At 43.3% G+C, this 17,651-nt stretch overlaps 2 protein-coding genes across 2 annotated transcripts; both read left to right on the top strand.

Moving 5' to 3' along the window:
• The first annotated feature begins 701 nt into the window (after nucleotides 1-701).
• Nucleotides 702-7,439, top strand: LOC306942990 (uncharacterized protein). The gene is made up of 7 exons (XM_079529196.1): nucleotides 702-1,326; nucleotides 2,591-2,687; nucleotides 2,850-2,980; nucleotides 3,488-3,668; nucleotides 4,044-4,212; nucleotides 4,354-4,552; nucleotides 4,970-7,439. Exons 1-7 carry the CDS (start codon nucleotides 916-918, stop codon nucleotides 6,173-6,175), a joined length of 2,394 nt encoding a protein of 797 aa, XP_079385322.1. The 5' UTR covers nucleotides 702-915; the 3' UTR covers nucleotides 6,176-7,439.
• Nucleotides 7,440-9,176: 1,737 nt separating this feature from the next.
• On the top strand, nucleotides 9,177-17,479 carry LOC306942989 (uncharacterized protein). Its single transcript, XM_079529195.1, has 7 exons — nucleotides 9,177-9,737; nucleotides 13,529-13,625; nucleotides 13,774-13,904; nucleotides 14,473-14,629; nucleotides 14,898-15,066; nucleotides 15,210-15,408; nucleotides 15,782-17,479. The coding sequence occupies exons 1-7, from the start codon at nucleotides 9,384-9,386 to the stop codon at nucleotides 17,261-17,263; spliced, it is 2,589 nt and encodes an 862-aa protein (XP_079385321.1). The 5' UTR covers nucleotides 9,177-9,383; the 3' UTR covers nucleotides 17,264-17,479.
• The last annotated feature ends 172 nt before the right edge of the window (nucleotides 17,480-17,651 follow it).

Here is a 17,651-nt window from a genome sequence, read left to right as displayed (position 1 = left end):
TCAAACCTTGTCATTTGTGTGTACTGTGCAGTGGTGCAAACTTAACTAAATATATGCAATTCAAGTACTATATTTGAAGGTGGTAGTATTAGTGTATTATGATTTTGTTTTATTTGGTTAAATAAAAACAAAAAGGTTTTGGCTTAAAGGTTAAAGCACTGTACATTCTGTCTGATAGTTTGATATCAGTAAAGGGCCTCTGCATCTGTCCCAAGCCAGCTCTTTAATAAACCGAAAATATATTTTCTGGTTATTGCCAATTTCAGCCAATCAGGAGAGAGTGCCCATTAAATAAGTGTTCCAGTTCCAAATTAGTCTGCTCATTTTTTTGTCATCACTTCCAATTTCACTTGTTTAAGCGTAACAGACTACAGGCCTGTCTCTGTGAGTTCTCTCCCTGATTGGATCAAATTGGTATCCTGACCTGAAACTGCATTTTCTGTTTACTATTATTTTAACAAAGCAATTTAATTTACAATACCCTACCTTAAGTACAATGTTGTATCTTTATCAGCTTGCAGAGCTGATCATGTATCAGCCATCTCATACTTCAACACTAAATGCACTTTTTGACCATTGGCTATATTTGTGTATAGTGTTGCAGAGTTTCATGTGGTATCCAATCCATGCGATTTAATAGCTTTCTTTTCTTATTTCAACAGCTTTTTTTTTTTTTAAGAAAAAAAAGCTAACAGCATGCCAAAGCGGTGCGCCATTGGAGGGTGCAGTAACTCCAACTATGATGGAGTTACTTTGCACTGTTGGCCCAAAAACGAGAAGCTTGCTCATAAGTGGGACCTCTTTGCACGGATCAAGCGAGCAGATTGGGTAAATGGAATCCCGGGCGTGTCCATTATATGTGGAAGCCACTTTCTGCCGTCTGACTATGACAACTATGGGCAGTGGAAAGCTGGAATGATCTCAAGGCTGAGACTGAATAATGATGCCGTACCAACGGTCAATGTCAGCTCTGGTGCTACAGACATGGGTGTTCAACAGCAAAGGCGCTGTGTTATCGAAGGGTGCAGTAACTCCGACTATGATGGATTTACTTTGCACTTTTGGCCTACGAATGAAAATCTTGCTCGTAAGTGGGACCTCTTTGCACAGATCAAGAGAACGGACTGGGTTCATGGAATTCCTGGTGTGTCCAATATATGTGGGATCCACTTTCTGCCGTCCGACTACCACCAGTGGAAAGCTGGTTTGTCCCCGAGGCTGAGACTGAAAAGCCATGCCGTTCCGTCAGTGCATGTCAGCGTTGGTGCTCCGGACACAGGTGTTCAGCAGCAATCGCAAACCCCTGCAGTGGTCGAGGTCAACCGGGTGAGTGTTCATCATTGAGGCATTGGCATGTAGATTTTTTCACAACCACAAAAACCAAAACATTATTTGGCTAGTTATTTTTGAGGGGTGCTAGCCCCTCCTATGCCCAGCTTTCCGGGTTTGTGTAAACGCAAACACTGAAGACGGAAAAGTGAGGACGCAAATTGTGATTGGACAGAATGAGAGGATGTATGATGATAAGGGCACCCCTCATTTCATATGGGAGTGATTTTTAAACTTAAGATTCCACCAAGGGTTCCATTTCATCCTATGCGGGACCCTCATTTGCAAGTGGTCACGAAAAAAAAGGAAATTATTCCTAGACCAGAGAACCAGGGACCTTTCCTTTTCAAAATAATGAATCTATCGACTCCCTAAGGATAAACGATAAATAAAAAAAAGACTTAAACAGAGCTCCCTGTAGAAGAGGCTTTCATTACGCGCGCAAGTAAAGTTGTTTGTCCGGTGCTCCGATCCGTATGCCGTGGCTGCATGATTCGAGAGTGACATAATGAAGATATCTACCAATGCCAGGGTATAACTGGCTCTCGATGGTGTTGTGATAAAGGTAGGTTTCAGATTACATACATGTATACATAGAGGCATTACCTTTAATCCACCCGACACTGAAACATATCTTTATTACGTCACCATCGAGAGCCAGTTATACCCTGGCATTGGTACATGTCTTCATTACGTCACTCTCAGAATCATGCAGCCACGGCATACACATAAAACAACCTAAGTAACCATAGTAGGGGGGGGTGGAATATACAAAAAACATTCAACCAAAAACAAAACAAAAAAAATAATACACTGTATAGACTGAGGGAGTTGAAGTGCAGGGTCGGAATTGTGTATTAGTGGTATCAGTGGTAGTACGGTAGTTTAGTTTTAGTAGTAGTATCTTTTACCAAAACAGCTTTTTTTTCAAGCTCAACAAAACATATTTTTAAAAGCTAATAAGATGCCCAGAACTTGCGTTATTGGAGGGTGCAGTAACTCCAACTATGATGGATTAACGTTGCACTTTTGGCCAAAGAACGATACGTTTGCTCGCAAGTGGAAGGGCACATTTGAAGGGCATGCCCTTTTCCTGCGGCTGCCACAAAACCAAACGCCTCTAAGAAAATAAATGATTAGATGAACGGTTAGACTGCGGTGTAACCAGTCACCACAGTCAAAAAGCAACTCATCTCTGTTACAGTGTTATTTTGTACCGTTGCATGTTGGAAATGGTTGTACGTTCTGCGTTTTTGAATAGAGCCTTGCAGCTGACACTAACAAAGAAGACGACTCTTCATCCTCAGTGTCTGACTCCGATGACGCTTCTTCAACCTCCGTATCTGACATTGATGTTGGTGAGTCAACTCAACACTCTTGCTTCCAATACCAGAATTGTGTCACCAAGGTTGAGCGGACTCACGCATAGTATGTTGGCACTTGGCACACATGACAACAGGCACTGGAGGCACTTTGGGGGGCTAATAACTGTTTGTTCTCACTGTTTGTTCTCACCACAGAAAACTCTGTCGGTGATAAAGCCCAGGACAAATGTGGAGTTTCAGCTGGTCTAGTACGGAACGACGCAGGTTTTCCATCTAGGAACCGCAAGATTCTGAGGACCGCTGCTGAGGAGTCAAAAGCACATGCTGTAAGTGACATATCACTGAAATGTTTGTTACCGCTACAATGTAGATGAAGTTGTTTTATGGAACGATTATTTACACACACTCAAGCAGCCAAGATATATGCCCTATGTTTCTGGGTTTTTTCCACAATCACCAGGAATATAATGTCACCATCCCCCGGACCCTCAGTCACATTATTGCTTACAAATTGGAAACGGGAAACTGCTAACTTCTAATGGACTGAGTCTGACAATACATTCAAGTTTGAATGAACATACTCTTATTTATCTTGCTTAAATGACACACGACCACCATCAAATTTACTGCACTGAGTTGTGCAAGTTACATTATGCAGATCTTCTTTTGGCTAAATCTGACACATTTACATAATTGAATAGAGATCATAGTTATTTTGTGTTGTCCCTGCTAAAAACAGCTTTTTCGGGTTCAGTAATCATTTCTAGATTGTACAATCAAATTATAGAAGAAGATAACATATTCTTTCCTGACATGTTCCAAATTGTTCCTAGGATTTTCTTTCGCAGTTCAAACTTTCCAGGGACATAGCTTGTCAGACTGACGGTTGCCAGACTGACTCTCGACAGAAGAGATCGGTTGCCACCCAGTCCACGATCATCAGAGCTGACCCCCGACTGAAAAGATCTTACGGCACCCAAGTCTCCTGGACCAGGAGACTCACCAAAAGTCAAGGTCTGCCACATTACAACGATTACAACATTTAAGTTGACATTTAATTGTCATACTTTTTTGCATTGAACATTGGACCGTTACAATTTGTATTTCTGTTTCACTATTTAGGCTTCGTAATAACAAATTGAGGGCCTCTGACACATTTAAGATCTTTCAACATGGAAACGATTGACAATTATGCAAACATAATTGCGATTATCTCAAATAATTGCGATTATCTCAAATAATTGCGATTATCTCAAATAATTGCGATTATCTCAAATAATTGCGCAGGCGATCATGTAATAATTGTCAGGCCTGCATAATATAGGTTACACATGTTTTAATAGTTACGCCAGTTTGAAAGTGGTTAAACAGGCATTGTTTTCTAATTAGGTACCCAGATAAGTGTGCTTTCTGTGAGTGTTGGCATCGGTACACCATTCCAATGGAAAAGACCACCTCCAGTCCAGAGCGCAACATTCCGGAAGCCCTTTCTACCCTCTAAAAGACGACGGCTGAAACTAGATGATGGTAAATCTGTCTTGACAGAGGCCACACTATCGTAAGTCGGCTCCAAAGCATCATCGTGATGGCTAGTTCAATAGAACTATTATGGTAGTAACACAATTACTGGACTGTCATTTCTGGCATTGTTGACATTTGTTTAATGTCGCCTTTCCCTTCTCACCTATCCATTGGGCAGACAAGCATCACACTCCATAAATCATGTCCCTACATATGTTGTGGATGAAGACTGTCTCCTCCAACTGTTTGAAGAGTGTCCAGTGTGTGGCTCCATGTGTGAAGTCCAGAAGACGACAATAGAGACCTTCCTGACTATTCATCAACTCTGCCCCCAATGCCACTTCAATCGAAACTGGAGGAGTCAGCAAATGGAGAAGGTATATTACGTTGCACTAGTTGCATCTAGTTTTGGGTATCAGTGGCCAATATTTGCATGGCCAAAACACAAAGAACATGGCAGCCAATCTTTGTAAGGTAAAAAACATATATATAACATATAACATATTGTTTGGAAAAGAAAAGAAAAACATGGCAGCCATACATGCTGCGATGTAACAAGTGTGGCATGCAGCTCCTAAAGTTTTCACCTTGCCAATAGAAAATCAGCATTTCATACCACCCATTTATTATTCTAACATTAAAAGGTTTTGCACATCCACTACTAACCATCTCAGCTAACTGTTAATAAATGGTTAATTATCGATTAAAACATTTGGCAAACTTTCATACATACAAACCAAACTACACTACCGACCAAACTGCAGACATTACCGCTCATCTCTTCTCTCTTACAGGCAGTGCCCTCGGATGACGTTCACAGCTGCACCAGTGATCCAGAGAGTTCTGCCATTACTGCAACTGTTGGTTTTAGTGATGAAAACGACTCCTCCGATGAAGGACAAAGTAGCGAGGTGGATGGTGGAGATTGCAATTCAGACAGCGATTGGGATCCCGTGGAGCACCACAATGGAGACATCGAGCTTGCAGACAGTGAGTCTGATGCAGATGGCAGACATGACGTGGCTTTCCGCCAACTGTGTCCTGAATGCGGAAAATATTTCTTTAGGCAGACTCACACATGTGAGAACAAAAAGCCCTATTCTTGTAATGTGTGTGGCAAGAGATATGTATGTGAGGTTACTCTAAAAGCTCACAGCAAGGTCCATGAGAATGGCTACAAGCATGTGTGTAAGTACTGTTTATCAACCTTCAGAACGAGGGCAGACAAACTTGCACATGACAAGAGGCATCCCCCTAGAAAGCAGCCCTATCAATGTCCTGACTGTCCACGGGTGTTTGCCAAGATCGAAGAGCGCCGTAAACACCTGCTGAGTCACAGAGGCCCCAAAAAACACATTTGTCAAACATGTAGCATGGAGTTTTTCTGTCCCAGTTCACTGGAGAGGCATATGGTTGTGCACACAAAAGCAAAGCAGTTTGTATGTGAGGTGCGCTCATTCACCCAAACAAACCACCTCAAATCACAAATGCTTGTCCACACAGGAGAGAAACCCTATCAATGTCAGCACTGTGACAAGTCCTTTAATCACAATGTTAGCCTGAAGAGTCACATCCAGCGTTATCATGAACAAGTCCCTGACCCAGGGGAGAATGTTCAGATGGAGAAGACAAGTTGGAATGAGTCTGAGGTAGAAAAGGATGAGACAAATGAAATGGAGAGCAGTGCTGTTGATGCTGAGAAGGCTAAAACGGATGAAATGGAGAGCAGTGGTGTTGATACTGATGAGGCCGCTGAGCGAAGTAACACATTGTGCAACCCTGATGATGAGCAGTTACAGCGGGTACCAAAAAAAAAGAGATACAAATATAAGTCCACAGGCAGACCTAGAGGAAGGCCTAAGAAAAATACATTGCTCACCTTAGATGACGTGAACCAATTGAAGAGACCGTTAGGTGTTGGTGACGAGAATGACAAACGCCAGGGGAACTCGACAGACGAGGAGCGAGAGCATGACAGTGACTTTGAACCAGTGAAGTGAGAACCAAGAAAGAAGGGTGGGGCGGATGGGGCCCAATTCCAAGGACAGAGGGAGATGTAGAGGAAAGCGCAAATAGAGTCTATTCGTCTGGCTGCTGTCCTGTAAATCAGTTCTCAAACGTGGGGGTCTGGTGACCCCAGTGGTCACCATTATTACATTACATGTACCAGTAAATACAACTAGAGAACATACAAGATGATCAGTTTCACTATTATCTTTATACCTGACTGAAATGACAGGTATGATTCAAATAAGAGTATACATTTTAATCTTATCAAATGGGGATCCTTGCATATCAAATTGGGTGTCCTTGCTGTTCCTGAAGAATGACGGAGGTTAAAATGATCTATTTGTTCTGGAAGAAGAGATTGAAATAAAAGTGTGTGTGTGTGCGTGTGCGCACAACACTTTGTGATGATTTTGCTGATTTTGCTCATAGCTGGGTAGCATCCGATTCCTAGCATGCTATTACATGGTAACCTTGCGTCACCAGGCCACATTTGGTTTCACTCGTTGACTTATATACACTACATTGTGTTTGCACTGCAGTCTACCAACATGAAACTTGTTGTCTTGGTATTTTAAAACATGGTTCATTGATATTTGTGTTTGTGCTGGGTGTACCCATTCCAAACTGGCTACAAAACACAGGCGTTTCCAAAGAAAAGCAGTAAAGCTTTCAGATCGTGGGTCAGGTTTGTCCATTTGAAGAGAGCTCATTTTACTGCGTTGTCAGTGTCAACACAGTCATCTGTGCAGCCCACTTCAGTGATGAGAACTACATGCCAGGGGATCTCATGGAACACAGGCTGGCCCTTGGTTTCAAAGCTCTGAATCGCGTGAGGCTGAAACCAAATGCAGTGCCTTGCATCCAGTCACCTGTTCATGGTGGAGCCTCTACTCACTGAGGGGCACTTTATTAGCTATTATTTGTTAGCTCTAAATTAATTTCACTCTATATGCCACCAAAATTTGGAACGCCCTACCAACAGTCATTAAGACATGCAAATCCCTTGACTCCTAAAAAAACACTCGCAAAGGGCACCTACGGGCGGCTACAATTCGAAACTGGCCCCCGTAAAATCTGAATCCACCACCCACCCCTTTTTCCCCTCACTGTATATGTTTTTTTTTCCCTTTTTACCTCCTCTATGATGATTTCCTGTTTTTGGCTATATAGAAGTGTATATTTGTACGTCTCAAAATGTTATGATGAATTGAACATGGTGGACCCTATTGTAAACAAGTGTAATGCTTTATGGTGTCGTCCACAGTTAACAGTTTTGTATTGAGTTGTGCTTGAAATGTACTGTAATTCTCCAATCTGTTAATAAATACTTCAATCAATGTTAGAGTGACGCTGCAAATAGATAACATACTTTGTACATGATACTGTGTAGTGTGTACATATAGGTCATAGGATATCACACATTGAATATGACTCTTCCCACCCTCATCTGGATGGGGGCTCATATCACCAACGTTTTTACACTTGTAATGATCTTCACCATAGTTGAACTTGGAACATTAATAATGTTACTGTATAGGGTGACCAGATCCAAACTGTTAATTTTAGGGACAGTCAGAAGTATCGCTGCTGTGAGACAGGGGGACGGGACGGGGTTATCAACATATTAGCCTATAGCTGTGAAAGATTTCAAGTAAATTGCACGCTGCGTTCATGATTTGAGGCCTTTTGTTCAAAACGGGCCAATCCTGCAAACTTTGAAAGCCAATGTTAGCCAATTAGGATGGAATATGAAATATCGGACAGATCCGTCTTGAACACATGACTATATAGAGATAGTGTGTAGCGATGTGCAGGATTTTTGGACAGAATCTGGAGGAGTAATATAAAAAAATGTGTTTTTCAAAAGTCAGCGCCATAACAGGCCATACTGGAAAATGTGGGGCAGAGAGGTTCATCGTTGGCAATATCCAGGGAGTGTGCGTGCAAAATTTGGCAACGACCGGGGTAACGGTGCCGGAGATTAGCTGGCAACAGAGGATGGATGGACGGACGGACGCGCACACACACAGACACACACACACACACACAGAGTGCAAAACATACTCTCTCCCCATGCCTTCGGCCTGGTGGAGACATTGAAAGGATCTCACACTGTATGAGACAACATTAGATTTAGTACATAATTCTACTCTATTACAGTGGAGAGTCGAACCTAATTCTTACTTCTAGCAGGTAGAATAATAGTGAAATAAAACGGTTTCTTGTTGTGATGGCCAGTACAGGGGACCTCCTGGAACCTGTGTTGTAGTGTGCTAGTAGTATCCTACTGTACTTTGATTATTTCGTGTTGCAGCTTTCTGTGCTCGGAGTCTCGGACACACATACCGTACACTATACATGCAGGCACGCGCGCGCACACACACACGGACGGACGGACGTAGGAACACCTCAAAAATAAAATACTACTTAAACAGAGCTCCCTGTAGAAGAGGCTTTAATTCGGTAGTGGTGGAAAGTACATTTACTTCATACAATTTTTAGATATTACTTTACTTGAGTATATCTAATTAAAGGGGGGGAGCAGGGACCTTTTAAAAGTAATGATGCCTACCGTATATCATCAGACCCCTTTAGGATGTCCAGTAAAAAAAACGTTTTAGAAAAAAACAAGACACAGGCACAGTTTGAAGAACAGTGTTCAGAGCTCTCTGAACACAGAGCCATAGAGTAAGACAGAGTTACGACAACTCCGTTCACTTCATGGGGCCAGGCTCTTCTAGACTTCTATTGAAAAGGGACTACCGTAAGTTTACGGAATGCATTGGAGTCTATGGGCTCGCGCGAGTACATGAACCGCGTGACCAGGCTGTTTTCTGCCCCCTCAATGTCGTAACTCTGTTAGTTACTCTATCTATGCTATGGCTCTGCGTGAACAGGCTTGCATTCGGAAAACAACCGAACGCGTCATCACGTGACGTCAGGGTGAGATGGGGGCTTCGGCTTGAGTCGGCTAGCCTAGCACAACAAGTTAACATTGCACGTTGCTCAGACAGTGACGGAGACAGTTGTGTAGTTAGTAGTGCAGAGTTGGAATTGTGTATTAGTAGTAGTATTAGTTTAGTATAGTAGTAGTTTAGTTTTAGTATTAGTTGGAGTAGTAGTAGTTTCGTTTTAGTCAGTTTACTTTTACCAAAACATATTTTTAAAAGCAAAACAGCCCTTTTAAAAGCTAACAAGATGCCTAGGAGTTGCGTTATTGGAGGGTGCAGTAACTCACAGTGTGATGGTGTAACTTTGCACTTTTGGCCAAAAAACGAGAAGATTGCTCGCAAGTGGGACCTCTTTGCACAGATCAAGAGAGCAGACTGGATTCGTGGAATTCCTGGTGTGTCGACGATATGTGGGATCCACTTTACTCCGAGTGATTATGATGGCTATGGGCAGTGGAAAGCTGGACTAATCAAACAGCTGAGATTGAATTCGGATGCTGTTCCCACAGTCAATGTTGCCGTTTCTGGTGCTCCATCAGCCACAGTTACCCAACCTGAACCTTCACAGTCGCGAGCGTGTGCCATGATAGAGATAAACAGAGTGAGTGTTTACGTGTTAATAATGCTTTTTTCCCCCATAACTAACATGCTATACACTCCCGAAGTTTCTGGGCGGAGGTGGTTTACTATATTTCACTTCTCAACAAAAGGGTGGATGCCTTAAAATGCTTTGAGATAAATGGCTCTGCGCAAATGAAAATGTATGTGCTGTCATTGTGCTTGCGCTGGTAGATTTGCACGCTAATACTGTGACTCAGAGCCTAGCTCTGGTCCATAGTGGCAGAAGTGTTCCTAACGCCCAGAGCTACTAGTTGCTGTGAGAGTGAGGTCTAGCCAACACCAACTCAGGATTCCTGGATCGCTGCCCTCCACAAATTCCTATCCAACATCAGGTTCTTGAGCTCTGCAGTGTTGTCAGCCATAGGTGGTACGCTTCTTTCCCCTCCTGGCTTTGCCCTGGGTTGGCTCCCATAGGGTCAATTTACTTGCCTCAAGTTCTGGGTGCCTGAGGCAGTGCCCTGCCAGCCTCATCCTTCTCTCTCTGACTTTGTCCGTGACGCGTGGTAGGTCCCCATAGAGGTCCACATTTCTGATGCAGTCCGTCCATGTGACACCTAGTGCCATTCGTAGCATTCTTGTGTAGACTCCATCCAGGGCTTTTTCCTGTTGTACTGTGAGGGTACAACTGTGAGCTACTGTGTGAGCGTAATAGCTATACCAAATGTTCGCTGAGGAAGGCCATACAGGCCGAAACGCGTCCGTTTGTCAGTCAGAGGTAAATAAAATCATGCAAAAGGACATACAATGAGTGCTGGCATTCTTCATCTCTACTTATATCCTCGAGCCTTGCACCTATAAGGATTTTGTTTGAACCTGGAGTGCTGCGGGTTGTCTGCTACAGGCAGTACTATTCTCTCACTATACCAAATGTTCCAAATTGTATTTCTATACAAATCAGCAAAGAAACATAACTGCCATGACCAAATCTGCAAAAATAAACTATCAATGATAAAGCAGAGGAAAACAAAAACAATCCACTGGAGCTCTGGAAGCTACTCAACAACCATGCTGCAGTCAGAAACTGAAAACCAGGTTTACAAACATAAACATCAAAATTGAACAACACTCATCAGTCACTGACAAGCTTGATGTGGCCAACTACTAAAGACGATTTTAATTTAACTGGTAATGGTAATGGTAACAACTAACTGAGTGAAAAAACGGAGTGCCCTGTAACCCATGCAGCAAATGCACAAATTCCAATCTGGCTTCAGAACACCCCACTCCACTGACACATGCCTCCTCTATTTCTCCCTCCATCGGCGTCTCCAGTCGTCTCGGTTCTCCATACATCTGGCCAGCTCATTTGTGCTTTCTGCACCAGCATCTTTCTTTAGTACGTCCACGTAGGTCGGTGTGGGACGTCCTCTCGATCGATGCCTGTGTGTTGGTTCCCACAGTACAAGCTTTTTTTTTATCAACCACATCAAACACGAGGTGGATGCTGGCAAATACTGCAGCGCCGCCATGGCCATGCTGGACCTCCAAAAGGCTTTCGACACTGAACCACTCCATACTGGTTAATAATAAGCTAAAAGCAATTGGTTTTGATAGCACATCAGTGAGCTGGATGCAATCCTACCTGAAGGGGAGAGAACAGATGGTGGAGGTGAACGGAACGCTGTCCCCCCCCTCGTGTGTGTGTGTGTGTGTGTGTGTGTGTGTGTGTGTGTGTGTGTGTGTGTGTGTGTGTGAGTGAGAGAGAGTGAACAAGAAAACAACATGACATGGCTTGTGACTGCAACTTGTTCCTGTTTACAGATGACTCGGCACTACTGGTCTCAGACAGGAATAAACTGCAGGTTGAAAAGGCCCTCAGCTCTGAACTCGGTAGAATGTGCACCTGGCTCGCTGATAACAAACTATCTTTATACCTGAGAAAAACTGAATCCATTCTCTTTGGATCAAATAGTAATCTCAGCTAGGCTGATGGCTTCTTGGTTAAAGTGGGTGATATTATCACACGAAAATACGAAATGACCTACCAGTACCTAGGTTCCATCCTGGATGCAAATCTTTCCGGTGATAAAATGGCCACCAGGATGAGACATGACTTAAATAATGATAAGGCCATGAAATGCACAACAGGACGGGGACAAAACAACAAACAACTAGGGGCGCGCTAGGCCAGAGAGATATGATAGGGACATTGTTACAAATATGAGTGACATGGAGAAACCTTGATATTGGTTGTGGGCAAAATCAAATCTATCCATCAATGGCTTTCAGAGTTGACGACAGAGTACAGCATCTTGCAATGGGTCTGGTCCACAAGATTCACTACACATAGTGAATTGAGGTCTTGGTTGATACGCCTTTTCAACATTGCATGGAAGTCTGGGGCAGTGCCGAGGGAGTGGCAGACTGGGGTGGTGGTCCCACTGTTTAAAAACATGTGTTTTGTGGATTTGGAGAAGGCATATGACCGGGTCCCCCGGGAGGTTCTGTGGGAGGTGCTGCGGGAGTATGGGGTGAGGGGGACCTTGTTGAGGCCAGGGCCATCCAATTTCTGTACACCCAAAGCGAGAGCTGTGTCCGTGTGCTCGGGAGTAAGTCGGATTCGTTTCCGGTGGGGGTTGGCCTCCGCCAGGGCTATGCATTGTCACCTATCCTGTTTGTGATTTTCATGGACAGGATCTCGAGGCGGAGTCATGGCGGAGAGTGTATACGGCTCGGTGAGCTAAGGGTTGCATCACTGCTCTTTGCAGATGATGTGGTCCTGATGGCACCATCGGTCCAAGACCTGCAGTTCTCACTGGATCGGTTCGCAGCCAAGTGTAGGGCGGCTGGGAGGAGGATCAGTATCTCCAAATCTGAGGTTATGGTTCTCAGCAGGAAACAGGTGGATTGTGCAGTCCAGGTAGGGAATGAGGCATTACCCAAGGTGAAGGAGTTTAAGTATCTCGGGGTCTTGTTCATGAGTGAGGGGTGGACGGAGAAGGAGATCAGCTGGATAATCTGAGCGGCAGGGGCGGTATTGAAGTCGCTGTACCGCACTGTTGTGACGAAAAGAGAGTTGAGCCAGAAGGCAAAGCTTCTACTGAGCAATCTTTGTTCCTACTCTCACCTATGGTCATGAAGTGTGGGTCATGACCGAAAGAATAAGGTCGCGAATACAAGCGGCCAAAATGAGTCTTCTTTGACGGATGGCTGGCTTCTCCCTTAGAGATAGGGTGAGAAGTTCAGTCACACAAGAGACTCACTGGAGGAAGTCACTAATGTTGCTCTGGAGAGGGAAGTCTGGAGCACTCTGGTCGAGCTGTTTCCCCTGTGACCCGACTACGGATAAGCGGTTGAAGATGGATGGATGGATGAGTGTAAAATATTGGAATTCCCACAGCCTTTTCAAAGCATTTCAGTACAGGGAAGCCAGCTAGAATATGTGTGACACTTTGTTTTGGCTCAGCCTTCTCCGAGGCAGTGGGAGGGGTTTTCGCAATCATGTCCAATAATCAACTCTCACAGGTAGAGTTGCATTAGCAAATATTTTCACAATATTTAACAATCGTGTTACTCTGCCTGACCTGAAGATACAACACCAGGTACTTCCCAGTGTATGTGAATTAAACGTGTGGACGGAGATGGTTTTAATTAGGTTCTCTAACAAGGATGTTTTTGTAGTTTTTTTGTTATGTCATACAAGTTGTTCGGACAGACTCAAGGGCGAGGTGTCACCAGTCACCACAGTCAAAAAGCAACTCCTTTCTGTTAAAGTGTTATTTTGTACCGTTGCATGTTGGTAATGGTTGTACGTTCTGCATTTTTGAATAGAGCCTTGCAGCTGACACTAACAAAGAAGACGACTCTTCATCCTCAGTGTCTGACTCCGATGACTCTTCTTCAACCTCCGTATCTGACGTTGATGTTGGTGAGTCAACTCAACACTCTTGCTTCCAATACCAGAATTGTGTCACCAAGGTTGAGCAGACTCACACATAGTCTGTTGGCACACAGGAAAACAGGCACTGGAGACACTTTCTTTTTGAGGGGCTAATAACTGTTTGTTTTCACCACAGAAAACTCTGTCTGCGATAAAGCCAAGGACAAATGTGGAGTTTCAGCTGGTCTAGTGCGGAACGACGGGGGTTTTCCACGTAAGAACCGCAAGATTCTGAGGACCGCTGCCGAAGAGGCAAAAGCACATGCTGTAAGTATCACTGAAATTATTTTAGTTATGCATTTAATTAATACTAATTGAACCAAAAATCTTAACGGCAGATGGAAACAGGAAACTGCTAACTAAACTTACTAACAGGGAATAATTAGAGAGGATGTAGATTGTAGAACATAAGACCTCACTTAGAGTACTTTCCTAAAGAACGCTGCCAGAGACGCCTCAACCTACTCAATTAAGTCCAGCCGGCTACTTAATTATATTGATTTTCATTCCATAAAAAATTACAACACAATGTTTTTCTAAATAATGGACTGAGTCTGACAATAAATTAAAGTTTTAATGAACATACTCTTATTTATCTTACTTAAATGACACCCGACCACCATCAAATTTAATGCACTGTGTTGTGCAAGTTACATTATGCAGATCTTCTTTTGGCTAAATCTGACACATTTAAATAATTGAATAGAGATCATAGTTATTTTATGTTGTCCCTGCTAATTCTTTTTTTTTTGCCAGGTTCAGTGTGTGGATTGTATAATCAAATGATGGAAGAAGGTAACATATTCTTCCCTGACATGTTCCAAATTGTTCCTAGGTTTTTCTTTCGCAGCTCAAATTTTCCAGGGACATAGCTTGCCAGACTGACTCTCGACAGAAGATATCTGTTGCCACCCAATACACGATCATCCCCCAACTGAATAGATCTTATGGCACCCAAGTCTCCTGGACCAGGAGACTCACCAAAAGTCAAGGTCTGTCACATGGAATACATAATATTAGGGCGATTAGTTGACCATTAAGATATGACAAATAACTTAAATATACAAAGAAATCACTGACACATTTTAGACCTTTCAACATGGAAATGATTGAGGATTATGAAAAATGAATTGTGATTTCAAATAATTGCGATTAGGCGATTATGTAATAATTGTGTTAGGCCTGCATAATATAGGTTACACATGTTTAAATAGTTACGCCAGTTTGAAAGTGGTTAAATAGGCAATGTTTTCTAATTAGGTACTCAGATAAGTGTGCTTTCTGTGAGTGTTGGCATCGGTACACCATTCCAATGGAAAAGACCACCTCCAGTCCAGAGCTCAACATTCCGGAAGCCCTTTCTACCCTCTAAAAGACGACGGCTGAAACTAGATGATGGTGAATCTGTCTTGACAGAGGCCACACTATCGTAAGTCGGCTCCAAAGCATCATCGTGATGGCTAGTTCAATAGAACTATTATGGTAGTAACACAATTACTGGACTGTCATTTCTGGCATTGTTGACATTTGTATAATGTCGCCTTTTTCCCTTCTCACCTATCCATTGGGCAGACAAGCATCACACTCCATAAATCATGTCCCTACATATGTTGTGGATGAAGACTGTCTCCTCCAACTGTTTGAAGAGTGTCCAGTGTGTGGCTCCATGTGTGAAGTCCAGAAGACGACAATAGAGACCTTCCTGACTATTCATCAGCTGTGCCCCCAATGCCACTTCAACAGAAACTGGAGGAGTCAGCAAATGGAGAAGGTATATAACGTTGCACTATATAGTTTTGGGTATCAGTGGCCACTATTTGTGTGGCCAAAACACAAATAACAGCCAATCTTTGTATAACATATTTTTTGGAAAAGAAAAGAAAAACATAGCAGCCATACATGCAACAAGAGTGGCATGCAGCTCCTAAACCTTTCACCCTGCCAATAGACAATCTACAGCATTTCCACTCATTTATTATTCTGCCATTAAAAGGTTTTGCACATCCACTACTAACCATCTCAGCTAACTGTTAATAAATGGTTAATTATCGATTAAAACATTTGACAAACTTTCATACATTACAAACCAAACTACACTACCGACCAAACTGCAGACATTACCGCTCATCTCTTCTCTCTTACAGGCAGTTCCCTCGGGTGACGTTCACAACTGCACCAGTGATCCAGAGAGTTCTGCCATTACTGCAACTGTTGGTTTTAGTGATGATAACGACTCCTCCGATGAAGGACAAAGTAGCGAGGTGGATGGTGGAGATTGCAATTCAGACAGCGATTGGGATCCCGTGGAGCACCACAATGGAGACATTGAGTCTGATGCAGATGGCAGACATGACGTGGCTTTCCGCCAACTGTGTCCTGAATGCGGAAGATATTTCTACAGTCAGACTCACACATGTGAGAACAAAAAGCCCTATTCTTGTAATGTGTGTGGCAAGAGATATGTATGTGAGGTTACTCTAAAAGCTCACAGCAAGGTCCATGAGGATGGCTACAAGCATGTGTGTAAGTACTGTTTATCAACCTTCAGAATGAGGGCAGACAAACTTGCACACGAGAAGAGGCATCCCCCTAGAAAGCAGCCCTATCAATGTCCTGACTGTCCACGGGTGTTTGCCAAGATCGAAGAGCGCCGTAAACACCTGCTGAGTCACAGAGGCCCCAAAAAACACATTTGTCACACATGTAGCATGGAGTTTTTCTGTCCCGGTTCACTGGAGAGGCATATGGTTGTGCACACAAAAGCAAAGCAGTTTGTATGTGAGGTGTGCCAGCGCTCATTCACCCAAACAAACCACCTCAAATCCCACATGCGTGTCCACACAGGAGAGAAACCCTATCAATGTCAGCACTGTAACAAGTCCTTTAATCACAATGTTAGCCTGAAGAGTCACATCCAGCGTTATCATGGACAAGTCCCTGACCCAGGGGAGAATGTTCAGATGGAGAAGACAAGTAGAAATGAATCTGAGGTAGAAAAAGATGAGACAAATGAAATGGAGAGCAGTGCTGTTGATGCTGAGGAGGTTGAGCGAAGTAAGGACACATTGTGCAATGCTGGGAATGGTGGTGATGAGGAGAAGGTGAAAAAAATAAGAAGGTCCACAGGCAGACCTAGAGGAAGGCCAAAGAAAAAGGTGAAAAAAATAAGAAGGTCCACAGGCAGACCTAGAGGAAGGCCAAAGAAAAAGGCAAGTTGGAATGAGTCTGAGGTAGAAAAAGATGAGACAAATGAAATGGAGAGCAGTGCTGTTGATGCTGAGAAGGCTAAAATGGATGAAATGGAGAGCAGTGATGTTGATGCTGACAAGGCTAAAATGGATGAAATGGAGAGCAGTGGTGTTGATACTGATGAGGCCACTGAGCAAAGTAACACATTGTGCAACCCTGATGATGAGCAGTTACAGCGGGTACCAAAAAAAGAGAGATACAAATACAAGTCCACAGGCAGACCTAGAGGAAGGCCTAAGAAAAATACATTGCTCACCTTAGATGACGTGAACCAATTGAAGAGACCGTTAGGTGTTGGTGACGAGAATGACAAACGCCAGGGGAACTCGACAGACGAGGAGCGAGAGCATGACAGTGACTTTGAACCAGTGAAGTGAGAACCAAGAAAGAAGGGTGGGGCGGCTGGGGCCCAATTCCAAGGACAGAGGGAGATGTAGAGGAAAGCGCAAATAGTCTATTGGTCTGCCAGCTGTCCTGTAAATCAGTTCTCAAACGTGGGGGTCTGGTGACCCCAGTGGTCACCATTATTACATTACATGTACCAGTAAATACAACTAGAGGACATACAAGATCTTTATCTTTATACCTACCTGCTGTAAGTATCGATAACAGTTCCTTGAAATTAGAAAGGTTGAGAATCACTGGTGTTTTTTTTTGCTATTGCTGACTGAAATAAAAATGTCTTTGCATGTGCAGAGGAGATTCAAATAAAGAGTAGAAATTAAAATGTGAGGGAGAACATGTTGTACTATTTGGGAGGATCTA

Source organism: Electrona antarctica, assembly GCF_951216825.1.
Source record: "Electrona antarctica genome assembly, chromosome: 19".
NCBI lineage: Eukaryota > Metazoa > Chordata > Actinopteri > Myctophiformes > Myctophidae > Electrona > Electrona antarctica.
The sequence above is the reverse complement of the archived record's forward strand: the minus strand, read 5'-3'. Positions and strand labels throughout refer to the sequence as shown.